This window comes from Anas acuta, chromosome 11 (genome assembly GCF_963932015.1).
Source record: "Anas acuta chromosome 11, bAnaAcu1.1, whole genome shotgun sequence".
Classification (NCBI taxonomy): domain Eukaryota; kingdom Metazoa; phylum Chordata; class Aves; order Anseriformes; family Anatidae; genus Anas; species Anas acuta.
In genome coordinates, this window is record NC_088989.1 from 13593239 (window position 1) to 13620877 (window position 27639).

Consider the following 27639-nt stretch of genomic DNA (forward strand, 5'->3'; position numbering starts at 1 on the left):
AATATCATTTTTTTCTGATCATCGAATGTGGTTTGCAGTTTTTGTAATACTGGAAGATAGTGCTGTGAACAGTAAGGGTAAGATTGCTCCCATTTCTACACGGGATACGTTCAAATATGGTCTTGAGCAACTTTTCGTCCTTTATTTCTAGTAGAAAACACCAGAATTCAGTCCTGTCTCTCTTGACTTGTCAGGTCAAATGGGGAGGAACATCCCCCAGAGCAACTGCGGGTCGTGTGTCCCTGAGGCCTGCCTTCAATCACACCATTTCTGTGCACCAAAAGAAGAATACAAAACCTAGATAACAAAACAGCACGTGCCCAGGACAGAAACTTCACCATAAGCAAGGTTAAGTGGTCCAAAAACACTGAAAAGGAGTAAGCTAAGAGCTCAAGGCTCTGCAGAAGGACTACAGGTGTCAAGTTGGGTGGCAGAGAACTAGAACCTTTACCAACTGTTAGGTCACACTGGTGGCAGTCCCTCACAATTTCACTTCTCCCTACCAAAATTCCCTGCTGGTCCTGTGACCACTTGAAAATGCAAGAACCTTGTGCTTTAATGAGCTGGAAGCAAGAGAGACTGGCCACATCATCAGATACGAGCCTGTTCTGGGAAATGGAATTATATTCATCATAGCCCTGCAATGCATTGACTCCATCCATTAATGGCAACTTTCCAACACTCCGCTTAGTTTTACTGCCAAGCCAGGATCATGCTGGGGAACAAGAAAATAAAGTCTATTAGTAAGAGAAAAATGCTACACAAAAGCAAACTCAGCAGAGCTGCACCATGGATACTGTGACAAGTTTCAAAGGAGGAACAGATTATTTTTTTTTTTTCAGATAGGCAATAGTGCTCCTCCAGCTTTCTCCCATCACTCTGACGCTGTCCAGATCTGCAGCCAGAAGGAATGGGAAGTAAGTTGTCTCTTTGTCCTGAATGCTCATGTCTCAGTAAGAGCTGAAAAAGACATTTGCTCTGCGTGCTCTACCACCCCTTTTTTCACTCATCTTTCTGTACATAGACATCTAATTATTGCTTTCTTCTTGCATTCTTTATCCCAGTTCCAAAGAGTTGTTGTTTCTAGAAATATCTTTCTGTATACCACCACTAAGAGTGGAAGTTTCTGGTTTCGTTGGTTGGTTTTTGGCTTCCTACTACTTACATTTTCTTCTCATTCTCTAACCTGAAAACTTCAGCTTGTCCTATAGGTGAGCATTCCTCAGCTCCAACCCAGGGGAGTGAAATAGCTTTGAAAATACTTTCAGGAAATAACCTCATTTTCTCTTAGCCCAAACATTTCCCCACACTTCCAAGCAAAACCCAACAAGAAGGTTTGCAAAAGGATCCTAGCATCTCCTCTGACAGAAGCAGCACTACAGAGCTTCCTTCTAAAATTTCATGCCAAAAGGCTATCTTGGGAAACTTCCAACAAAATTGGACGCAGTCTCGAAATATGTCCTAAAACATATCCTAATATGTTATGAAAGGAAATACACACAGATACGGGATGTAAGGAATTATGGACGCAGAGACAAAGCTACCTTCCTACAGCCAATGCAGATCTGTGCCAGAATGGAGCAGAAAATGGCAGCAGTTGGGAACTGGGGAGGGAAAGTTTACAAAAGATTCCTACTGTGCAGGCTTGGGCTGTAAAAGGCGCTGTCAAAAGGCTCTACCCTTAGTCAATTTGGTGAAGTCTTTACTTGAACACTATGATACTGCCAAAGCTGGCTCTCTGCATAGCTCGGCTATCCTGAAGCTCCCCTTGCCCCGCAGCTGACTTCGAACTTAGCTGTCAGCTCGTACTTAGGGCTGTGACTGCTGGTTCCGCCCTCTGCTGCAGCCTGCGCTCCCGCCTAGGCTGCCTATAGCAGCAACACGCATAGAACAGAAGGAGACCATGTCAGGGATTTAACTTACCCTCCCTTTGCTCCTGCAGGCCCCTTTACAAAGCTCCTTTGGTCTCCATTTTTTCCTTTTGAGACACTGCTCCAGAATCTCACTCCTCTAGTGGCTGAAAATCTAATTTCCAGACTAAGTTTATTAATAGCAAATTTGTACCAATTTGTCCTTGTGCCAGCATTGATCTTTATTACAAAGACCTTTTCTTCCCCTCTAGTATTTACTTTGCAATGAAGTGTTTACAGAGAGACATCACATTCCTCTCTTGGTCTTTGTTTTGCTAGGCAAAACAAACTGATCTCTTTCAGTTTTCCCTCATCTGCTGAGCTTTCTGTCCCTTACTCATCCTCGGAGCCCTGTTCTGCACCTGCTCCTGTGCGAGTGTTTTTTTTCCTGACAGAATCGTACACAGTGTTCCTGGCACTCCTGCATCTTGGTTTGAAACCTCCCTGTTTGTACCAGGACCGTCTCCTTGAAGCTATCCTACGATCGGCCCTGACACTTCTCCACTGCATGGTTCCTGTCGCTGCTGTCAGTGTTCCCTGCTGCCCCGGCAGCTCCCTAGCACTCGGCTCATTCCCTCCTCCTACCTGCCAGCACTTGGTCCCCATTTCCCTGCCCCTCCACAGGGCTCTGCCACGCGCTGCAGGTACCCATCAGCTGCTCTGCTCCCCAGCTTTGAAAGCATCACACTCCCACAGAAGATTCCCCTGGTCCTGTTCCTCTTTGGCCTCCTCCCCTCGTTGGTAGACTTCTCTGGTCACCACTGTCTGGCTTTCAGCCCCGTACCTTCTGTGGGTCAGCCAACAGTGACAGAAGGACACAGCCCCTCTCAGGCCCCCCTCTGTCCTACTCAGAAGTACACAGCCCGTAACAGCACCTAAGAGCTCCAAAATGCAGCTGAATCACCCTTTCAAAATGGCCAGATACATCCACTGAGCCTCCCCCTGCTGCCACAAACAGGATCACCCTTTTTTATTTTTTACTTTTAAACATGGGCCAATTCTCCTCAGGCTTCCCTGCTAATAAATCACCAGTTCCCTGCTCATAGGCAAAATTCTTGCTGCCTTCATCACGCTGGGGTTTCCCTGTACCTTCTAGTGCCATGCACTGAGCTGTGATGTCTCCTGGACTGCAGCCTTTCTGCCTGGCCTTTCCAAGACCTGCTTTCAGTATAAATCCGGACACATCAAAAATGGCACACAGAATACAGACGGAGAACAGGCAAAGGCATTTTCATTCTTGCATAAAGAATCAATTTGGACATAGCTAAACCCAGAGCTTTGCTTAGGGAACAAAGAATTCCTCCGTTCTCCAACCCTCAATCTAGCTCTGCGAACTGGTGCAAGCGGGGACATCTGTTGCCTTGTGGAAATGCAATTCAGATGAGCACACCCACGGGAACTCGGCCAGTGCTATTTCAGTGGCGTGGTTCCAGATGGTGCCCCCATACCCTGCCTTCACTCACGCGCTGCTCCCAGATCTTTGCAGCAGTAACAGCCGTTAGGCTGCACAGCAGAAACCAGCTCACAAAACCTGCCTGTTCTACATTAACTCAAGAACTTAGACTCCTCTTTCCATCTCTACGTTCACAACAAAGCTGTCAGCATTTTTATTTCTGACTTCTGGACAGCTTAGCCTTCCCTGATACGTATGGGTTTCTTATCACTGGTACCACTAAGAAAAATACAAAGTCTTTTAAATCGGTGCAGTGGGGTGAACATGACAGCTACATCTTGCCAAAAGCAGACTAGTTTTGGCAACATAGTACTAACTGTCTCATGCTTCTCTGCTGGCATACTTTACATCTACTAAAACTACTGCTGCCTGGCTTGTGCATGGGCTGCCATGAGAAATGATTGCGTTGCCACTGCAGTCCTTTGCCACGCCACAGCCCAGACCTGCTCTTCCACCCTGGATGCTATTCTCAAACCAAACATTTGCTTAAAACAAACAAGCAAGCTCATGCTACAGCGTCAGGTTGTTTTAACTGTATGGCACAACAGCTGCATGGATTTGAAAGTTTTCACCTGTGAGGTGAGCCAGGCTCCAGTTTGGTTCCCTGGCCTGTCGCTTCCCACCATTACCTGCAGCGCTGACTGCTGAGCCAGCCCCAGAAACATTTTTCTCCACCGGGGCAGCAAAGAGCCACCCACTGGGCACCAAATCATGATGCAAAGCATGGCAGGAAAGGAGACGTCGTGACGATCCCTCAGTTTTGCAGCCTCCCGGTCGCGTGCGCTACGCTCCCCTGCTCAGGCCATCTTGTGGTTCTTTGGAAGACATTTGTGTTGCTCGTTTGGGCAGCACCTTGGAAAAGAGAAAGAGGCATGACTGTTTGCCACTGCGGGAGGGAGCTGGGGCTGGCCCAGCAGGCAGAGCGTGCTGTCCTCTCCCCGTGTGAGGGGCAGCACAGAAGCAGCTGTTTGAACAGCACATGCCTGTGTGGGAGCCAGGCAAGGGCAGCTCCTGCAAAGGAGGTTTTTAGGACTTCCACTGCAGCGACTTGGATTTAAGTCCTAGTAAGAAAGCTCCGCGTCTTCTGTACTCACAGTGCAAAGAGGCATAACCAACAGTCAGTGCCCTCGCTGGGACAGGGAGACAGATAGCAAAAAAAAACCCACCAAACATATTGTCAGGAAGAGAATCTCTTAGCAATAGATTTGTTTGGTTTTGGAAAGAGCATTGATTTTGATAAAGAGTTCCTGCCAAGGCTACTTGGAATAGCTTTCTTTCTGGCAGTCCAGAAGCTTTATTTCAGAACTTCCAAATTGTATGTATTTTATCTTAAAGCTTTTTATCCCTCATACATCATTTACTGCCTTGCCCTAACATGACAGTAGTGGTGAAATATTACATCATTTTTTAGATGATTAAGATGAATCACATTGTGCTGCAGAACAAAACGTTACTTGCTTTCTTAGATGGAAGTCATTCCTGGGTGTTGTAATGGCACTGCCAAACTTTCATTATATTGCAAACAAAGGACTTCCTGTTCTACAGAATAAGATAAGATGTTTCAGTCCATATTAAGTAGCAGCTGATCTTATCGATTAAAAAAACCCACAACTGCCTACTGTGTTTTCTTATATAATATGCGTACTGTGATCTACTACTAGTGTTTACTTAGCAAATCAGCAGTAAGCATAAGTAAAAAAACTTTAAAAGCATGTAATTCAAAATGAAAATTCAGAAATCCCAGAGCAAAACATTTCTAAAATCAAAATCTGGGACACAGTGTCCTCATAGGAAATTTTAAAAATAAACTATTTAATTCTGATTAAAGAGGGGAGAAAAAAAAAAAAAAAAAAAAGAACAAACAAGCTTTACAGTGTCAGAACTTCCCAGGAAATGGCAGTTCTGAGTTAGGGTAATGCGTGCTAATTCTGAGAAGCCTGAGCAGGATTTTTTTGCTAGGGACGAAGTCCAAGAGGATCAGGACGGAGGGAATTCTGCAGGGACCCACGGTACAAACAGCGAGGTTACGGGAGGTCAGGCGCAGCTGGGTGTGAGCGCTCCAGGGCTAAGCAGAGCTTTGGTGGAGGAGCACTGCGCTGCCCGATTAGAGGAGCACGGAAAAAGGGCGCTGCCCTCTCTTTTCTGCCCACTGTCTCCAGAAAAGCAGCAGGTCGGCCCTTGAGGGAGAAGTGTCACGCTCCCACGGGGAGCACGCTGGCACCCATAAATGGATGCTCAAGGCTTTACGCTGAGCGCCCACACGGATTTCTTCACCATGCAGATACCTCCTAGAGGGGTGCTCAGGAACAGGCGTGTCGGCAGCAGCAGGATGGTGCCTCCCAGGTGCTCCTTGCTTTTCCAAATTTGGCCTGAGCAGAAGAGGGTGCTAGCAAGCACCAGCCATGGCAAAGACGGCGGATTTCAAGCAGTTACTTTGCAGTCAGGATAACTGCGTCAGCCAGACATGTTCAACTTTTAATTTTCGTGCCCGTGACTCATGACTTTCCACGCTTATGACCTATCCTGGCCTCAATCCTGGCCCTACTTAGTAACAAAGTTACTTAATTACTAAATTAAGTAATTTATTTAATACTTAACTAATTTCATTATCCAGATTTTTAGCAGATACAAAGGCAATCTGGCCAAAGACAAGATTTTCACTCTCAAAGTATTTATGTCCCTTTTATTTCAAATAAGACAAATGATATATTTGCTGGGCTTATAGAGCTTAACCGTGGAGTTTATTGCCCAATTCAGGATCCGCATCACGTACGTGTGTGCACACGCGTTGCTGAGGCGGAAAAAGTTCGGACACTGAACAAAGGGCTACTGTCTGCTGACACACGAGACAAAAAACTCACCAACCTGGAAGCTAAAGTACAAAAAACACTTGCAGCTTGAGTGCCCCCTGCCCATACACATTAAATGAAGAAGCCTTGTTTGAGCCAAGGATACCCTTAATCTGCTGTTCTTAGGCAAGCAAAGCACATGGCAGCAGCATGACTCCCACCCCGGCAAACCCCATCAGCAGCAAAATCACACGAAGGGCAACGCAGGACTGAACTGCCTTGTAGGCAGATTTTTCTGTCACAAGCCTATTCCAAATTATCTAGCAGAAAGAAACTTGTCCATGGAAGCCAACAGTGTTGGCCGGGGGAGAGTTACACAACACCAGAAGACACTGGCAGGGGAAAAGAGCACTGAAAACTTGGAGAGATGGAGCAACCTGTGAGAAAAGCTTTTAAGCACTACGGCAATGCAAATGCACCATGACCTCAGAGGACCCATGGCTCAGAGGACTTCAGGGAAGCAGCAAGCTCAAAGTCAGAAGGGATAGTGAGAAGGTCACCCCCAGATGAGTGGCAGAGCAACGTGGAAAGGGAGAAAAGACGTATCAGCTTAGCAGCCCGCGGTCCCTGGAAAAGCTTAAATCAACAAGGCGACGCTTGTTTCACAGAATACCAAGGCTGCATGTCACCAGGTGACCAACTTCAACCCAAGTGGAGCACATGGGATGACTTCACTGAGGTCAGCTCTCACCGCCTACTCTGGATTTAGAGCTGGAACACCAAAGCACTACACAGACCTAAGCAATTAATCATAAGCCAAACACCAGGCCAGAAGTTTTGTAATATTTCAAACCTTTCTCAACAACCCAAGCAATTGTGCTCATGAGCTAGACAGTCTTGGATGAGTGTTTCAGACAAAGTGAGGGCTTTGACATCAGAAGGCACCCTTCTGCCAGCTCTGCTGAGCACTACTTTGGTAGCAGCTCAGACTGCCAGATTCAGGACCCAAATTGATAGCAGGCACAGTGTGCCCCACAGCGCCCGTGCTATTGCTTGTATTCAAAACACAGGAGACAAGCTAGCCATCAAGGAAAAAAGAGACAGAGCAGATAAGCAGCTACAATGACGTACACCAACTAACCAAGTGGAAATCAGAATCTCCCACATAAGAACTGTTCAAGACATCCCACTAAAACGTTGTCTCCCATGCACTCATACCTAACATTGCAACTGGTGTTTACTGAAACTCAGGCTGGTGGCAGTTTCCTGAATCACAATGGCATGAGGCTCCCCAGCTCTGTGCTCCGTTCACTGTTGCTTGCCCACCCCCTGTGGTCCACCACAAAGCCACCCACCCTGCAGGAGGCGCTCCGTTCACTCTGCAGCACATGCATTACGTAGAGATGCTCAGACGCTGCCTCCTGTACGCAACTTGTACGTTACAGACACTCAGCCCCACGCTTCTGCTCATCATTTCATAGTGGTAAAGCAGGAATGTGGCAGCACAGGCCATCCCTCCTAAAAGTCCCGGCTTTGTTCTACCACACCCTTTCTCAAGAATCTTGTCTTCTCTAGACAAGCCTCCTACAGTGGCTTGGTCACCACTCCCTCCTCCTCCTCGCCCATCACATCTAGCATTCACGCATGTCCAGCTCATGCAGTATTTAGCAATGTTTAGCAATGGCTCTGCCAGTGATACAAACCATGAAAATTGCCCTCATGCCATGTTTCAAAACTGAGGCTCTCAAAATCAAACATTTTTCTGGCCAGACTCTCCTATCTTCATGCAGAGAGAGAGGGAATAGCAGTAACTGCTTCCTACTCTCGAGGCACTACCACATTCCCAGCTGGGATGCCTGTACTGTTTACAAGAAGACCAGGACTAGTAAAGTGAGAAATGAATACAGCTAGGTTCCCAGAACTACTATTAGAGCATTTGAGCTCTTTCTCTTCCATTGCTCCTCTTCCTTTGCTGTGTCTCAGTTTATTGCCACTGTGTTGGCTCTGGATACTTAGATGGCAAACTCATCTTTATCATGCTGTAAATTGCAGCCTGGAGCTGAGAATCCCCTCAATGTCTCCTGATGCTCCCCGCCACGGGCAGGAATCTCAGAACATCCCAGCTGTCACAAGGAAGCATGAAGCCCAAGACTACTCACTGAAGCTGAAACCAAAAAAGATGCCTTAATGGGATGAGGTACTTTGTTCCCCAAGCAGCAGCTTGTTCACTGGGTGTAGTTTGAAGGCTTTCTGTCCTGCGGTAACCTTGCTCACCTACCAACTTTTATCATTGTAACACTGATTGGGCAGCTGCAACTGAAATGACTTCTTTTTGATGCCCCCTCTCTCCAAGATAGCATGAGCACTCAAGACACAGAAGAGAGACCATTTAGGTTTGCTGGTGAAGGGAGAAGGAAAAGAAAATCTTTAAATTGCAACTTCTAGCTCTAAAGTTACAGTTCTGACATCAGCCACGTAAGGAAGATGAACCATGGAGACCACAGCATGTGGCAGCACTTCTCTCCACCTGTCAGCAGTAACAACATATTCAGTGCTCACACAAAAAGCTCCGCTGGCTCTTGCGAACAGGATGCAGACCCAACTCTCTCAGTACCCTGCAGAGGGCCTGTTTGCCTGTGCATCACACTCTCATTACGCTCACAGATGAACTTGTTGCAGAAAAATCTAGCATTGGTATTTTGGCTTACTTCCTTGTCCTTTGGTTTTGCACTGGCATCACTGAAAATGAGCGAAACAAACTGAATTGATTGTGCTGTGCCATGGTGGTGTGCCCTGCCACCAAGCAGCAGATGCAACGGACTTCATCAAAGTTGGCTCTTTCTTTGCCTGGGTATGATTGAGGAGGGTACCACAGGACAGGCTCAGTCCTTTCTACAGCAACTGACTACCCCACAGCCTCTATACAAGGCACCCTTACAATACACTGAGACAGTAAAACGATATTATGCCAACTGCAACAGCAGGGAGCAGCGTTTGCAATAATACACCCAAGGTCACACAGCAGGGATCCGAATCCTGGTTTGGCAAATCCCAGTGCAGGCCTGAAACACTGCCATGTTTCTGGCAAACAGAGGTAAACTTCCCAGGGGAAGCAACGTGGAACAACAACTTGTTTGTGTCTGACCAGGTAAGAGTGGATGCAGAAGAGAATGCAAACGAGACCTGCTTTGGGGCAGAGCTGGAATTACTTGGGCGTTGCTCATGGGCAGGAACCGATGCCACCAAGTTCCTCCTTCGTTGTTATCCCAACCCACTCTGTCCCCGCATTGAAATCCACAGGTAGGTGCATTTTCTTCTTCAGGTCTGAGGGAAAGAAATCTATGGCAGTTTACTCACAGAGACACCCATCCAAGAACATCTGATTTTGCACGTGCTCCAGTGCATTTGCACACACCATTTCACCCAAAGGCCCATTCCCAGATCCCAGCCCAGGAGGAAAACCATCACAGCATTTATTTCAGCATTGCCCTGCACGGTTCACATAGGTTAGCACAATCACACCTTTTATAGCATGATCCTTGCTCTGCTCCGCTCCTCTACCAGGGATTAACACGAACCTTACATACTGTCTCTGGAGGGGACCAATAACTTGCACTGAGGTGAGTAGGCTATAGAGCAAACTGCTCATACTTCTGTTTTGCCAGACGCATCATGGTAGTGACAGGTGAGACCAGACCGAGCAGGGGCAGAGACCAGAGAATCACAGAATGACTCAGGTTGGAAGGGACCTTAAAGATCACCCAACCTCACGCCCCCTGCCATAGGCAGGGACGCCATCCACCAGATCAGGTTGGCCAAGGCCCCATCCAGCCTGGCCTTGAACACCTCCAGGGATGGGGCAGCCACAGCTCCTCTGGGCAGCCTGTGCCAGCGCCTCGCTGCTCCTGCTGAATTTCCTCCTAACGTCTAGGCTAAATCTATCCTATTTTAGTTTAAAACCATTCCCCCTTGTGCTATCATTATCTACCCTAGTAGAGTCCATCTCCATCCTTTTTACAAGACCCCTTTAAGTACTGAAAGGCCGCAATAAGGTCTCCCTCAGTGAGGGAGCCTTCTCTTCTCCAGGCACAACCCCCAAGCCCTTTCTGCAGGGCTGCTCGCAGTGAGTTCTTCTCCCAGCCTGTCCTCATGTGTGGGATTGCCCCAACCCAGATGCAGCACCTTGCACCACGCAGGTCAGCATCCTGCAAGACACCGCCACCTGCTTACAGGCACACTTCCAGAAGTCCCCCAGCCTGCAGGGCAAATCCTGCCAGCAGTTACATTCTGAATCCCGGGCTCGTCAGCCTAAGCCCAACTGGCACAGTCAGAGAAACAACTGCAAGGTAGGAGCGAGCCAGTTACAGGGCTGATTCTGCAACTATTGCACGCTGTTAGCACATCCTTGAGGTTACAGTAGCTAATGCTACCTGTCCCAAATCTCAGCAGCTGAATGCTGAGTGTGATTTGGCCGTGATCCCAGTGCTGCAGGGCGGTAGTGTGTAAATAGCCTACTGTGCTCACCAGGGACTGGATGGACCATGCTGAGACTTGCAAGCAGCTGCCAGGCAAAAAAAGCAGAGAAAGGCTGCGACATGACCCTCCACAGGCAGCAGGAACAGCTGAAGCTTCAGACACTTCACTAAAAACATATCAAAACATCTGTGGAAGAGGCAATAGGCTGGAGAAACTTGATAAAAGTCTCTCTGAGTATCTCATCATCATCTCAACTGTGAGAGAGAAGCCTTCTCTCACTGGGTGTTTGTCCCTCTGGATGCAACCCTGAGCAAGAAAAAGAACAACAACAACAAAAAGTTGTTTTTTTTTTTTTTAATAAACTTAAATACAGCTTTTGAAAACTTGCCCAGGCAAACAAAACGTTAATGCAAGTTTTGGCCTGGTCTTCACTGCTTGGGAAATAATTCCTCCCCCTCAATAACATAAGCTGTAGCAGCTCTATTGTTCCAGTCACCACAGGCACAAGCATCTCCTTCAGCATGTCCAAAGCTACCCTTCAGCACACCCTGTGCCCCTTTGTCTCTCAAGCAGGGAGGGAAGGGTGTGCAAGAGGCCCACAAAACCAACAGTATGTTGGGGCTTCCTCAGAAACACAAATTGTGAGGAAGCATGAGAACAGACTAACCCATGGAAGCTGCTCTAAGGAAAGAGCCAGCTGTTCTACGCCTCAGGACAAGAGAAGTAGTACCCAGCTGCAAGGGCAGTAAGGAAGAACAAGTGCTAAGGACACCTGGCCAGCTGTAAGAACAATGAAGGACAACTTGTGTGCAAAATTCCTGATCATCATTAGAAGCCTTTTAGATCAGGTTGGGCAAACCTGACTGGTGTAAGCCAAACTGATCCTTTTGGACAAGGAATTATGGTAGGTGAATGTCAAGCTCTCTCCCAACACATTCTGGAACATGGCCTGGTGTCACAGATCTGGGTGCTTGCCAGTAATCCACACACACACTCAGTCATCAGGGTCCCCAGAGACCAATTTGTTGTGCTGCCTTGGCTGAGTCACTCTGCGTCCACCAGTTCCTCACCTGGGAAGGTGGGAGCCCCATCCCTGCTACATCTTCTCTCGACTGGGAGCACTGCAGGGATAAAGGTTTCTTAAGCTCTATGGTCCTCAGAAAGCCCCTTTCCTTCTGAGTGGAAGCCTGAAAACACAGGTGGAGCCTGCACTTCAGGGTAGTTGGAAATTACACTGGAACAAAAACATGGATTGTCCCAAAACATGGATTAATATAGCCCTGAGGGGACCATGTCACAGCCATGAGGTCCCCCCCAACTTCCCCACAGCAGCCCCACGCTGAAGCATGGGGAGGTTAAAGCCCCACTTTGCAGCTGCACCTACAGGGAAGCCCTCTGCTGACCCAGGTTCTCACTGGGGGACCGCACATTGCCACGCTGCCAACAGACACACACTGCGCTGGGGACGCCGGTGGCAAGACTGCTCTCCATCCACCACGGACACAGCCTGGCTGGGACCACAGCACCATCTGCAGGGCTCTGCCAAACACCAAGCTGTTACCAACTCCTCAGGGAAGGCCAGTGGGATCCTTCCTAGGAGATACTTGGCAATGGTTATGCTCCAGAAATACGCACCTGAGCACACACAACCACGCTCTTCAAGGTCCTGCAGGAAAACAAAGCCCTTCTGAAAGCACCACCTCAGAAACAAATCATTTGTTTGATCCAGTTCCACAGACCCACTAAGGTCCCAGAAAATTGAATGCATTTGGATACTGGATTACGTAAAATGTCGACAGCAGCGTCAGCCTTGGGTGCCTTCAGGGAGCGACTGCAGCGCTGCAGAGCGCCCACGTGCACAGGGCACTGCTGGCAGCAGCAGGGCCCCGCGCTCACAGCCAGAGCTGACACAGACACGGTCAGTGCAAGGGCACTGGGAGCCCTGTGGTTTCTTAAAACTACCACATCAATGGCGCTTTGCAGAGCTTCTGTACCAAAATGAGCCTGGGCCAACGTGTAAAGTGCTGAAGAACATGCTGTACTACACCAACACATTCCCTCGGATGTGAGTCTGACAAATAAATCCCGCCTCTTGGGAGGAAGAACAATTTTTCTCCGTTCTTGCCTTTATGAGAAGGTCTGCAGCACCATGTGATGTCCCGAGACATGTAACCACTATGCAGCACAAACCCACAGAAATGCAAGCATTTTTCTTATTGTTTTAGCTATAAATACAGGAATTTAACACTTGTCCTACTGGACTAGACCAAGAGTCCATCTCAGGGAAAGTGTCCTGCTCTGTGCTCTGACGAGTGACTGCTTCTGAGGAAGGGCAGGCTGCTTTCTGCAGCTCAGCCACCAGCCCTCAGAGGGGCACCTGACCCTGGCCCGCTGCAGGGAAGCAGCCTACGCCTTGACGAACGCACCACCATGATGCCATTTGATGCTCTCATAAGCCAGTACATCATCCAGCTTTTAAAGTGCCCTGTGCTTCTTTGCTCTGTTTTTCATAAAGAAACACTATCAATGTTAGGATTAAATCAGGGCACGCTGTTTTAAAAATCAATTTTGAAGACCTATGTCCAACAAACTGAGCTAAAAAATACGACTAACCCATTGTTGTTGTTATTTATGAGAAAACACAATACCTCTTTGACTACAATTTGTACTCACTGCTGCTAGAAGTCAACCATGCTGAAATTTTATTTCCAAACCTAAGATCAAGTGCACTTTAACTGAACCTTTTCTGCCCTTTCCTCCATCTCCTCTATTACAATTCACCAGGGCAGTGAGGGCTTATAACTTCAAGTAAGGAGTGTGTAGTGTTACAGGCAGACTCCTGGGGTGAGCAGAGTGGTGGGACAGGGTGAAGGGTCAGTCTGTGAGCTGAACGGTAAAAACACAGAGGGCAAGGAGAGGATCTAAGTAGAAACCCCGGCACTGGTTCATCAGAAGGATGTGCCTGTGAAAAAGCAGGGCGAAGGCTCCAGCATTCTGAAGTGAACGAAAGAGTGGAGAGAGTGAGTGCAGCAGAGGTAGGAGGGAAAGGGACTTGCAAAGCCCTCTGAATCTGCTGCCACTTTCCAAGCAGATGCCAAGTTTGTTGATGCAGTACCTACCCTTTCTGGCTACGCACTCCCAGTTCAGCATGCACAGATGGCCTGATGGCACATCCCTGGCACACCCAGACTGCAAAAGTCACCGTCTGGGCACTTCTATTCCCTACCACATGCTCACCTCCACTGGCCCGGCAAGTGCTTCCATTCAGACTGATCCAGGTCTTTCGATTTGTTTTCTTTCCTTCTTTCTCTGGCTAGCTATGGTCAAGAAGGGAACTTGCAACACTAGAAACAATAGCAACAGGCAGCAGCTTGGATTTAATCTTTTCAGCATTTATAATGTCATGATCTTGACTGTTCATTTCAGAGACTTCTCTCAGTGTTGTTGCAGGCAGCCCTACTCTGAGTCATTCTTCCCAGACAAAGAAACAAACCTCAGTTATTCCCATGGCTGTCAAGAGACTGGGTCCTACTCCAAGCTTAGCCTGTTGTCAGATTTTGTAAGTCTTCTCACCTCACTTTTTTTTTTTTTTTTTTGACTTCATCTCTGAAACTGGAGTAGTGATTCTGGCCTTCTCTGTAGTCTCACATTTAAAAATGTTACATGGAATTTAAGCTTTACTATCAGAAGCAATGTGCAGATCCCAGATGTTTATTCAGACCCACTAGCACATTTGAAAGCATCATTTCACAGCATTTCTTGTAAGACTAAGTTTAACGTGTACACAGCACTATCTTTAGTACAGTGGTTTGATTCTTTCTGGCAGCATCCACGGAGTGTCAGGTGCTGTAGATTCAGATGGCTTTAGCCAACCCCAGCAGAGCTCCTTCCTGTAGAGCCTGTAGCCACAAATAAAGAGTGAAAACATGTATGATAGGAAGAGATGCTTTGTCAACTGTGGCCCACAACTGTCCAAATACAAGGCTTTTCCCTTCTACTCCAAACAAGCAGATTCCGAAGGAAGGGGCAGACTGATCCATAGATCAACCAATCTCATCATATTCTTTCAAAGTTTACTTCAAGGTTAGATACGGAAAAAAAAAATCCTTCCAGGTTAAGTAGGTGATCTGACGTGTTGAGAAATTGTATTTTTGATGTATTTCTTTGAAATTTGCAATGAAATACCTGGAGCTGTGAACTCTTCCATATTGGTCCTGAGATTAGTAAGTCACTTTAGCAGAGTAAACTAGAGTCACGTGTAGATCTCTGAAGAAGATGAAACACTTAAATACTCTGTTGAACCTCTGAAATGCAAGATGAAGTCTGTATTAGGAAATGAGAGGTCTGTCACTGCATGGAGAGATCAGTGCACTGGAAAACAAAGTGAAGATTCTTGTAGTTTTCAACAAGCCATTCAATTCAGCAGGGCTCATCAGCAAAAAGCACACTGCAAGGAATGTTATGTCCAGCACTATCGTCATCTGCTTTGTTTTTGGATGTGCAGGAACCTAGGCCTGTGGGGGAAAGAATGAGCAGAACTAAGTCTTGCTAGGGAGAATATGGTTACAATTCCATCATATCAAAGCAGCATTTTTCCAGTGGTGGTAATTTCACCAGAGCCAGTCACCTTATCAGAAATATTTACCTGTGTCAGAATTTCTGACTCAAACACTTGCCAGGTTATCTCAGGACATAAAGTTGAGATAGTTGGAGCCCACCCTCTTTAAGATCTTCATTGATGACTTGGATGACAGAATTGGGTGCACCCTCAGTAAGCTTGCAGACAACACCAAGTTGGGGGAAGTGTCGATCTGCCAGAGGGTAGGAGGGCCCTGCAGAGGGACCTGGGCAGGATGGGTCAATGGGCAGAGGGCAATGGGATGAGGTTCAACAAGGCCAAGTGCCGGGTCCTGCACTTTGGCCACAACAACCCCATGCAGGGCTACAGGCTGGGGGCAGAGTGGCTGGAAAGCTGTGCAGAGGAACAGGATCTGGGGGTGCTGGTTGATGCTCGCCTGGACACGAGCCAGCAGTGTGCCCAGGTGGCCAAGAAGGCCAACGGCATCCTGGCTGTGTCAGGAGTAGTGCAGCCAGCACACCAGGGAGGTGATCGTCCCCCTGGGCTCTGCTCTGGTGAGGCCGCACCTCGAGTGCTGGGTTCAGCTTTGGGCCCCTCCCTACCAGAAGGACATCGAGGCCCTGGAGCGTGGCCAGAGAGGGGCTGCGAAGCTGCTGCAGGGCCTGGGACACAAGTCCTGTGGGGAGCGGCTGAGGGCACTGGGGGTGTTTGGTCTGGAGAAGAGGAGGCTCAGGGCAGACCTCATTGCTCTCTACAGCTCCCTGAAAGGAAGGTGTGGGGAGCTGGGGGTCAGCATCTTCTCACTGGTGACTAGAGATAGACCAGAGGGAATGGCCTCAAGTTGTTCCAGGGAAGGTTCAGGTTGGAGATGAGGAGACATTTCTGCTCAGAAAGAGCAGTCAGGCACTGGGACGGGTTGCCCAGGGAGGTGGTGGAGTCATCGTCCCTGGGGGTGTTTAAGGAAAGGTTGGACATGGTGCCTGGGGCCATGGTTTAGTGGGTGAAATTGGTAGTAGGGTGATGGTTGGACCAGATGATCCTGGAGGTCTTTTCCAACTTTAACGATTCTGTGATTTTACTAAAGGCTGGCTTCAGCTGCTGACTTCCTCTTGCTGTGTTCCACTCAACATATCAGGGTACAGGAATCCAATCTACTCAGGACACAGAACAACACTTGAATCAAAACTTTGAAGGTAAAACAAACTCACTTGCCACAGAAGTCCTTGTGAACAGCACGAAGGGTGAGTAGTAAGTCCGGGTGTGCCTGTAGCCAGTTCTCCACCATATCTAGGTGTCTGGGATCAACTTCCAGAAACACGCTTCTGAAAGGACACATGTAGGAGTAGAAAGTGGGGAGATGCACATGTTTAGGTTGCTAAGATAATAAAAATTAAGGTCTTCTTTCCTGGAAGACTCCTATGAGTGCAGGAAATGAGAAGGTCAAAACAATTAAAACCAACAATCTTAAAAGAGACTGAAGCAGTCCATGTAAGGTGCAGCTTCCAACTGCCTCCTTCAGGGGGCCAAAATGTTGGTATTAGAGGAGTACCATGAAAGTTTCCCTTATGTGAGCAGTTAAACCCTGGTACTAAGACCTAAGGATCCCTTTTGAACCCCATGTGGGAATACCACCAGCTCTGTCTTTCTGAGGCCCACATTTAAAGTGGAGCAGGCTGCTGAGGAAGAGCCAGAACGAAGTTTTATGATGCAAATGCATGAATACTCAATACTGGACTGGCACCTCGTTGTATAAACGGGGTGACATTAGGTCCCTGTAGTGAGAGTCAAACACAAGTCAGTATACACATTTTCCCCAGAGTACATAGATCATTTATGAAAACACCATGAGGATTGAGGCCATACAGCCCTACACACAGGACAGTACAAAGGAGAGTGCAACAGGAACGAGGGAACTTGTCAGACAGCCTCAGGTAATACACCAGGACGTGGCTTCAAATTGCAGGGCTATTTCCATGTTTGCTGCAGCTGGGCTTTGTGACACTGCCATTTATGAGTCTCTGCTCCCACAACAAGGCAGAATCCCCCTTGCTTACAGGCCCATGGAAATGGGTTCCAGCCTCTGACAGTGCAGCAGGACACAAGTTTAACATGCAAAGGACAGAGGCCAAGCCCCAGCCAGACACTCTCCCGGGAATTCCTGAAACGTCCCACACTGAACACTCCCTATTAATTCACCAAACTAATTACTAGCTGGGTGTGGTTCTCATTCCTGACCTTAAAAAACTTGGACCCCTCAAATAGGAGCTCCACCTTATAAAACAAGCAAAAAGGAAGTAGGAAAAAAATTCTAACAACCAACCCCACAGGAAACGGGGTTCCCGTCTGTTGCTGGGAAGCCCTGGGGAGCATCTCCTGCTCTTGTGGTCATACAAACCATAAGCAATGAATTATTCTCAGTACGCCTCTTGATACTCCTGTTCCTCTTCTCAAAACAGCAGATTTTCAATGTCCTCTCCTATGCTAACCAAAAGGTGAGGAATTTTCAACAGGATATGGGAATGTGCTGACACAAGACATTTGGGCATCAGCCTGTCCATGCTGAGGCACAAAATGGATCCTACGTAGTAAATAGAAACAACCAGCCACAAGAATTCACAGTGAAGAAATCTAACATTTAAGAAGTTATCCCTGGCTGATTACCATCATTCTCCCAGGATATTCAGCATTGCATCATGGCACAACATACAAGTTTCCCCTAAAGAAAGGGTGGGAGGGAAATAGAGATCTACACCCATCCTCACAGAGCTCTGTATCGCTTCTCCCTCCATCAATTATTCTGCGTAAGTAAGCTTCCTTTTTTTGTGCTCCTTCTTACTCTGTTGCTCTCTTTCATGTTCCTTCTGTTAGTGCTTTAACCTTTAAAGATTCTCACTTCACTAATGACTATGAAACATCATCACTAGTCAGGGAAGGCCCGTATCCCTGTATTTACCAGGCTGATTTTAAGCTGATTTTGCTTATGTACTTTAACTGCTATTACTAGATGGCATTTTCGCAACTATTTTCCCCTCTGTATCTTCCTGTATGAAACACAAATGGCAGTTATAGAAATGGACAGAAGACATGAAACTCAGAAAGAGAACTGTACTTACCCAGAATCCTTCAGAAGAGAAGGAGCCAGAGCCAGAATTGTTTTGATAACTCTCATCCCATCAGCTCCTCCATCCAGTGCACCAAGGTCCTCATAGCTAGGGATTGGGAACAAGACAACATTACCACGTGGCACGAGCCATGCCACTGAGCCACTGCCTGACACCACAGAGAAAGGTGCCACTAACACACCTGAACTCCAGCCTGGCTACAGCAAGTGAGAGTACTTTCATAGCTTTTAGGAGAAATACTGGGAATAAGAAGGCTGCCACCACCTCTAGGCTGAGAAACTCCAAATTGAACACAAGCAGAATACATTCCTTGAGCTTTTCCTGAACATTTTGAGTCAACAGCAGCCAGGGTTACACAGTTCCAACATGTGGCATGTTCTCTCTGTGCTAGCTGGACAGGGAAAGAGTAAGTTGCACAGTGATGGAGCACTTGCTTTACTTCAGCTGTACCAATAGCCAGGTTGGACTGCTTTCTAACCTAGCAGAGCAAATTAGGATGCAGAGAACTTTGCCACTTTCAAGGACAGAATCTGCTCCTGTGGACGTTTTGCACAGGGGTGTGTATAGGACTCTGTCCTGACATGCATGACAATCAATCCGGAGGAAGACCAGCACACACAAAGCAGTTCCACATTCCAGAAGAGCCTTTTCATGTTTGTGTGGGTTTGTTTGCTTAAAAGACAACTTGTGACAAGAATGGGTCATGGTATTTCCACCTATTTTTTTAATCACAAAAAGCTACCCAGAATAATTCTACTTTCTTTCATACACTCACACCATTTATGAAAAAATCTACCATGAAAAATGTTCTAAGAGTTTTGGATTGGAAATTTAGTAATTTCAACATGTGTGCTTCTTCTATTTTTATAAATATTTTAAATACTCCGATATAGGCTCAGACCTGTAAGCATTATCAAAGTAATGCTGTACTGTTGCATACTATATATAAACACACCTACAATTAAGAATGTATGTGTATACTACATTTCCCCACTTTCTGTGCAAGTGTGTGTGTGTAACATAAGGAGGCAGCCAGAAAACCTTGCAGCAAGGAATGGGAGAAGGAAAATCTATTTATCTGATTACCAGAGGATCTCTGCATCCAGGGAAGCCATGTCTTCATGGAAAACATATGGGGGGTTACTGACTATGAAGTCCAAGGGGCCCCAGAGTAGAAGCTGTTCGGCAGAACCTAGGAAGGAAAAAGAATCACAACCATTTCTCAACCACAGCAACCCTTACTCTAAGCTCAATACCTAAATCCTATCCAGAAAACCATCTTTCCAGACGGCTGCACGTGTGTTTGGTTCTGCTTTCTCTGGTAGAATTTTATCCCATATCTTTTTGGGATAGCCCAGCCTGAACTCCCCCACCCTGAACACAAGAATGACACAAAGCTAAGAACAGGCAAAGTATCTTTTTTTTTTTTTTTCCCTATCCACATCCCTGCTTAGTGGAATATCTTACAGTACACAGGACCTGGATGCTCCGGACAGACCTGTGCCCAGTTAAATCTAAAGCAACAACTGGAACTTGATAGACCACGCAGACCTAAGTGAGAGCTTGGGCTAGCTGTCAGGATGTACATCCCTCCTCTTATCAAAGCTGCAGAAGGACCTCGAATAAGCAGAAGAGCTAAGCCCTCATCTGTATCAACCTTTTAAAGAGTGGCCTTTCTGCCAACAAGGTTCAGCTTATGCTCGTGCTGCTGTCTGGACTGATATGTACCAGCTCTGGAACAGACACCACAACCCTGGGAGCGTTGCTCTGTCCTCAGGTCGGGCTCCCAGCATGGAGCTTACCCCTGCAGGTGCCAGGCCAGCACAGCCACGTGGCTTTAGGACTGAAGCTAGCTGGCTTACTGCTGGAGTACAGCCAGCACGAGCTCAGATTTGCAGGTAGAAGACTGCAGACATATTCCCAAGAGGTAATAGTATCAAAGCCAACAGCATCAGAAAGTTGCGTTAATGAATTTGCAACGCAGGAGCTCCTGGCTCTGGAGCTCCTAGCCAAGCACAGCTGAGCATGTAACTACCTACCTAAACATCATCAAATGGCAGTTTTAAGAAGTTTCAGCCAAGGCCAGGGTAACAACAGCAGGTATCCTATGCTTCAGTTCACCTCATTTCAAATGGATAAAGGCTGGGCACTTAATGTAAGCTAAATGTCTGGGCTCCCTCTAACATCAGTGGAAGGACAGGCACATACCTGTTCATCTAGAGCACCCATGTCAGCATGGAATGAATTACTCTCTGTATGTATGCCTCTCCCCACTAACAGCAGACAGCACCTGGACTACCAGCTCAGAATCAACCTTTAGACAAGTAAAAACAGGAAAAAATCGTCTTCTGATTAAGTAATACATTTCCCTCAGCTGATAATCTGGCCTGGAAATCTCTAATGGGAAAAGCTTCATGGGCTCACTTCCTACTGACCTTTTCCTTTTACTTCAACACCCTCCTCACCCGTGTCCCAGTGGGGTGGCCCTCCGATGTCTCTCATGCCCAATGCCCAACAGCAAAGTAAAAAGGAAGAAGGACAAAAAAATATATCAGTGAAAAGAATTACCGTATGAAACATTGTGGTGGAGGATGTGGATCCTGTCCTGGAGTTGCAGCCTGTAGAGAAAATTTAGATGCAAAACAGAAAGAAGATTAGAAAGCTCATCTGTGTGGATTCAGGAACAGCATATTTAATAAACAGACCATTGAATAATCACGCCTTTCATTATATGCGTGTATATACTACCCCACTGAAAAAAAAGAAAAAAAAAATGCAATTAAAAGCATCAAATATATAAACTTGATATTGTAAGTGAAGTCAACAGGCTCATGTTTGTCACATTCTTTCTCCAGACACTTTATTTTTTATTATTATTTTTTTTTACAGTTGGGACCTTAACAGTGTTCTGAGTGTATTTTCTTAGGCATCTTTAAAGAGTCATGTTTCATCTCACATGAGTGTGTTAAGGTGACGAGATTTTACTGCATGCTGCACCAAGAAGCCAGCACATGCAGTGCAACAGAACCCCTGTGCCGTAGACCAGGAGAAAGGACTCCTTTACAGATTCATAGAATCATTTAGGTTGGAAAAGTCCTCTAAGATCATCAAGTCCACCATTAACCTATCACTGCCATGTCTACCACTAAACCACGTCCTTAAGCACCACATCTACACGTCGTTGAAATACCTCCAGGGATGTTGACTCAACCACTTCCCTAGGCAGCTTGTTCCAATGCCTCACAACCCTTTCAGTGAAGAAGAAATTTCACCTAATATCCAACCTAACCCCCCCCCGGCACAACTTGAGGCCATTCCCTATAGCCCTATCACTTGTTGCTTGGGAAAAGAGACGAACCCTCACCCCATTACAGCCTTCTTTGAGGCAGTTGTAGAGAGGGGAGCTGTCCCCTTTAGGGACACCCACAGACTGCTCAGTAAAATGTATTTAAAGCTCACTAGGGTTTCTCAGATGTGACTCTCTAACTCATGATCCTTCTCATCCCTGAGATGTTTGTGCACATTAATCGGGAGATGTTTTGCTCAGTGCCTTTCACCTGTAACCAGACCTCCCCAGGGCACTCACACCAGCAGAGTCCCCAAAGGTCCAAGAATACACAAACACGTCTCCCTTTACCTGTGACAAGTAAGCAGATTGGTTTGTTATTTTTAAGAAACATGTCTTTAAACACCTTGGTATTTCTTAGGGAGAAATCTTGGCCAAGACTCTGGTCTCTCCTATTTACTGACTCAATCCCAAGTAGAACAGTCTGAGACAGCCAAGCTGCCATTGCATGATACTCCAGGCTGGCTCAACCTGGCAAAATCCATCCCTACCTCCCAGCTCATTCCAGATTACACTCCCTGCCAGAGGGAAGTAGGCAGAGATCCCCCTAAACCTTTGGGATCCTAGGAAAAGCTCCCTTGATGCTACTGAGGCAGTAAAGAGATGCCAGTTTAAAAGCTGCTGTGGTAGTTGGTTACAGCCTAATATTACAGGAGAGGGCACAGAAGCAGAGAGCATGAGACAGCAAGGGAGGAACATAAGCCCTAATTCCCCAGTTGTATGATCCACCCATCACAATACCTCTTCTCACAAGCTTTGCCTCTGGCTTTTGAGAAGACATTTGAGCAACAACAGAGAAGGCATTTTGCAGAGCCAGAGAGACAAGGTTGGTCAAGAACTGCTGATGGAGAAAGACTCCAAGCCTCCTACAGGAGGTGCCATTTCCTGACCACCAACAGCACACGGTGGCAGACAGGATCTGCCCTGTCCCCTGCTGCAGCAGGTGTCTAGAGAAACCTCTGAAAAAATGGAACTCTTCCCAGTATGCTCTTTCCTCCCAGGACAGACTCACCACAATGACAGATTTTTCTTTCTGGCTCTCTTTAGTGTAACGCTCTAGGAGCTACTTGATGGGGTTCAGAGAGCGTGCTGCAGGAAAGCCCTTAGACTCAAATACTGTTTGCCTTTGCTGAGGGCCATACACAGGCATCAAGAAAAGGAGGGATTCCTGCCTCTATCTGCAGTGTGCACAGATGGGTAATCTGGCACTGCTATTGATTTGGTGCAGCCAAGACTCACCTCAGCTTCCTCCCCCCAGGGAACACAGCTGTGATAAGGGCGCTCTGAAAAGAAGGCAAGAACCAAGCTGGCTTCAGTCAAGCAGTAATACAGCTTATCCTACTGGCTTCTCTCCCAAGAGCTACAGGGCACCACAGACAAGATCCCTTAATGAAAATATCCATGGAGAAACATGAGGTTCTCTGGCAATGCATTTACACTCCCCATAGCCATTCTTGAGCCAACCAGCAAGGATAATATGACAATTTTTCCCACATGCCAGAGTGCTACTCTACCAAGGAGGCAAAGGTCTTGCTTGCTTTTATTATGTTTCTGTAAAACTGCAAGACAACTTGGTTTGATACTCACACATCAGAAGGAAATCTCTGCTGCCTGTTCCCTATAGCTGGAATAGGAGGCACAGGCCACTGATTAGGTAAAAGTGCAGGAAGGGTTTGTGTTTCTACTCATCACTTCAGACTCGTGTAAGATCTGGGACCGGGTTGCAAGAAGTGGAGAGATGCCACTCAGTGCAGCCAGAAACAGGAGCAGCCTGTCTCTGTAACCCCTGTGCTGGCAGCAGCTTTGGAAGAAAGGGTATGTGGGCCCTGAGAACAGTCATGTCAGTTAACGAGCATCATTTTTACACCTCGCAGCTGTTAAGAGACTCCAGAAGAGGTAGCAAAAGGAATCCCTCCCACGACTGCTCTAACTCAGGGCCCAGAGGTTTCAAAGGATGTGAATACATACTAGAGCTCTGTACCCTTCACAGTGTCTACAAAGACTGGGCTTCTAGACTCAAAATCATACTGAGATTTACCTCTGGTGCTCACTATACTCATGACAATCCAGAATAGCATGGGTCCAGCAGAGCCAGCTGATGAAGCAGAGCTGCTAGGAAGGACAAGGTTTTCCTGAGAGCTGCTCTGCCTTCAGGCACAAGGACTCAGCAGCTCTGTCCTCAGAAAACCCCAGGCTGCGAGGAGGACACTGAGGAATGCCAAACCAACACAAAGTGAAGTGTGAAAGCTTATATCCAGAGGAGCAATGAGAGGAGCAAGCACGGCAGTAATGATGTAGGTAGCCAGAGTAAGATTCAGGCTGTACCTGTCCTGAACCTGTTAAGACATATGCATTCTTACCACCTGCTGCTTAAGTTTACGAAGTCTATAGAAAAGAACAAGAGTAGTGACCAGGAAACACTTTGAAAACCCTTGGAAGACAGCATTCGGACTGCTGTCTATGCAAAGCGCATTCACAAGTGAAAGGAAAAAAAAATCCTGGTAAATACAAACTTTTTTTCCAACTTCTTACACACTTTGGGAGTTCAAACAATTAAAAATTCCCTAGTTTCTAGCGGTGATGAATACACCCAAATATTGATGACTCCTGGTCTTCCTCAAGCAATGATTTACAAGAAATGGGTGATATGTGGGCTCATACCTATGCACATTCTCCTTGGTGAGATCCACAGCAGCCTCTTCTTTATCCACAGCTATCACCCGGCTCTAGGACAGAAAAACAACAACAAACAAAAGCATTACAACATCAGGGTTCCTGAACAGACAAGCTCTGCCAGAAAAGACATGCAAGATAAAACCTGCCAATTGACTCTTCCCTCTCAGCTCCCAAAAGGAACAGCTCATGATGAATGCCTCTCAGGGCACTGATGGAATCACAAGTCACTTCTAGTAGGGCAACTAACATGACAGAAAGCAATCTGCAACACTGCCAGCATTCCACCAAAACAGGCTTCTGACCAAACCAACTCAGCTCACAAGCATGGAGTCACACTGACTCACATCTCTTGATAGGTTCATAGCTCCTAAGCAGTGTGAAACTCAACACTTCAGCACGCCAAAGGCTGAGGTGGGCACAGGTTAAAAGAAGATGACATCCGAGGCTTCTCCACTCTAATGTGGATGGAATCCCTCCCAGCATTAACACAACCGCTTGGACAGAGGTTCTGGCATTTTCCATATGCACTTTTTGCCTACTTACACCACTGCAGTCCTTACAGTGCTTACACTACATTCACCATACGCGTTGACTGCTTGTACCTGACAGTGTGTCGCGTATTTGGGAGTCCTCTGGTATAACAGCCTGTGACAGGACGGTTAGAGATATGTTTGACCTTCCATCCTGCCTTAGGAAAAGTGCAGGCAAAGACCTGACTTGTTTTTGCTTTGCTTTGTTTTTCTTTTTTTTAAAATATAGACGTGGCTAAGTATTTACACAGAGAAAACATGCTCAAAGAGATTACTTTGCATCTGGAGATGATGACAGTATGTGGTGCAATCAACCATCATTTGGGGGTTCATTTCACAGCTTGAGACCAGCACCCCCACACACAAAGCAGAGCCTTAAGGTAAAGGACACGCCTGAAACCATAAATGAAAAGCTGCTGGTGTTTTTCCTTGATACCCTACTGCCAAATTCTGCCTCAAGCACTGAAAGTGATCACACAGAATGTAAACTCAAGTCAGGTGTCAGTGTGGCTCCTGTTCACTCTCTTCAGTCAAGGCTCTTTATGTCTCTGGGCACAGCAGTTTGTGTTAGCCAGCAGGGAAAGGACTATTATCAGTTACAGGGACAGACTGGCACAGTTGTTTAACCTGACAGGAAAGGAAAAGGACATGAAGCACAGCCCAGGAAATCAGAGTAACTATACTGGAAGTCATGAAGCCCAAGTATTAACCGTAGCAGGTCAATGGGAGGAGGAACGCAGGCATTGACCTCCATAACTCTAACACACCACGCCTCACACTCCTCTCTCTGAGAGGAAGAGCTGGCCACAGCACTTCTTGCTCATGAGAAGGGACTTGCTGAAATCTGTATGTGATGAGATCTTGACTTCATTTCTCTTTTTTTTTTTTTCCCCCGTTTACCAACAGTATCTTGCTAACCTTGTCTCATGCCATAATGATCAGGGGCAAGAAGGGCTTTGGTCAGCCAGATCTCAGTTCCCTTCCCACTCTTTCCATTCTGTCCAAAAGGTCGGGGGTTGTTATCAGGGAACACAAGGCTTTCAAAAAGTGGTTTGGCAGTTGTGGCAGTGTGACATCTGCTTGTCGTATTGATCCTAACTACTGAGACTTCCATGGGAATCCCTCTCCTATATTCATTTGGTCTCTTCGGACTCTTAGAGATGAGGTCTATTGATTCACAGCAAGGTGATTTAAAAGATGACCGTCCCACACGTTTGACTAATGGAGTGTATGCTCACACCTCAGTCAATCTAGTCCACAACGCAGGATATTAGTTTAAACCAACACCCACCACAGCTTCAAGATAAGGTGATTAATAGCGAGCTGTGACAGCTGAAGAACGAGCACGTTTACTTCTTTCATTCTGACTACACCTTTGCTAGTCCTTCAGACAGTTCAGGAGAGCACTTCCTAAATACCCTCCCTCTACCCAGAATGAACTTACAGAGTCTGATTGTCAAAGACCTTAGCTGCTAAAGCAGCAGCTAAGACCCATCAAGTCAAATAAGTTTGCCTGGGAAGACTCAATGAAGTCTGGTGGAGTGGGACTGTCCTGTAATACAGACATCTCTTGTACCATGGGCACTGAAAAAAGCTCACCTGAGGCAGTTTGCACAGGAGACTGAGAGCAATTGCTCCAGAGCCACAGCCAATCTCCAGGATAACAGGATGTGGGACAGCAACTGAGAAGCAGAGGCCTGAATTCTTCTCCTTATGTTTCCGAGATTCTTCCTCCAGAACTAAGGAGATGAGATCCTACCAAAACAAAAGAAATCATATCAACATTTTTCTAAGCTGTTTTGATTCTCACCTTTGTGTTCTGAGGACTGAAGGAATTTAAATTTATTGGGTTTGTAGCCCAGTAAAATGCATTTCTGTTGCTTATTTTTAAAACGTAAATGACAGCAATGGAGCTGACATACAAGAAGTCATTTCAGCTCCATCTCCCCCACAGGGCGCTATGACTAGTAACCAAATCCTCAGGATGCAGTTTCCCAGGGATCCTCTGAGGTCTTCTAGCACTGACAAAAACAATAACCAAACAGCTGGAGCACATTATCTTCTGTAACAGCATATTATTTACCCCCAAATTCTAGCCTTTAGCATTTGTATGCTACAAAACTTAAGAATTCCAAACTTTTAAATAATCTGGGGACAGCCATATGGCTCTGAACTACAACTAAACCAATAATCCAACCTGCAGATGAAAAGCAAAAGCAGTGAATTACTAAATGACCCAAATGTCCCTGCGTGGCTTTCAGATTGTGGACTCCTACTGCGTTTTGCTGGTATAAAGTCACATGGGAAAGGCTTTCATCCATGCTTCTTGAGCCGTATGCATCTCTGCTGCCACTGCTTCCTCCCTCCCATCAATCTAGTTTTGAAATCCCTTGGCAATTTCATTTAAAAACCAACACAGCAGGAGAGGTCTTAAAGACACACAGTTCCAAGGTCTGTGAAAATGAGAGATTAGTTGCTACAGAACACACACACGCCTCCCTCAGACTGCAGCATGAACTTCCCTTGCTGTTCACCAGACAAAACCCTTATTAGACACCTTGCTTCAGCAGCTGCTCACAACTCCCTGAGACCCCTGTTCTTTTCATGGCACAACCGTACAGAAACAAGCCCTTACTGCCCAAGGCGCTCCCACAATGGCTAGGTTATTTCACTTGAGAGATCTGCTCTTGAATTGCTCCTGTAAATGTATGAAGCTTAACAAAATTCACAAAGAAGAATTGGCTTGATTTTACCAACA

At 46.6% G+C, this 27639-nt stretch overlaps 2 protein-coding genes across 3 annotated transcripts in view; both read right to left on the minus strand.

The window, feature by feature from the left end:
* MAPKAPK3 (MAPK activated protein kinase 3) overlaps window positions 1-14177 on the minus strand; it is a 129360-nt gene extending 115183 nt beyond the window's left edge. Inside the window, exon 1 of the mRNA XM_068694764.1 lies at window positions 13866-14177. The gene's annotated coding sequence lies outside the window, so the exon portion shown is untranslated. The remainder of the gene's footprint in view (window positions 1-13865) is intronic.
* A 146-nt stretch (window positions 14178-14323) lies between these two features.
* HEMK1 (HemK methyltransferase family member 1) overlaps window positions 14324-27639 on the minus strand; it is a 32145-nt gene continuing 18829 nt past the window's right edge. For both annotated transcript variants that reach the window (XM_068694770.1, XM_068694772.1), the window contains exons 5-11: window positions 26481-26636; window positions 24337-24401; window positions 20898-20947; window positions 19416-19521; window positions 18321-18416; window positions 16416-16529; window positions 14324-15142 (exon numbers count right to left, since the gene is read on the minus strand). In XM_068694770.1, coding sequence (XP_068550871.1) covers window positions 15106-15142; window positions 16416-16529; window positions 18321-18416; window positions 19416-19521; window positions 20898-20947; window positions 24337-24401; window positions 26481-26636 — 624 coding nt within the window. In that variant the 3' untranslated portion in view covers window positions 14324-15105. The remainder of the gene's footprint in view (window positions 15143-16415; window positions 16530-18320; window positions 18417-19415; window positions 19522-20897; window positions 20948-24336; window positions 24402-26480; window positions 26637-27639) is intronic.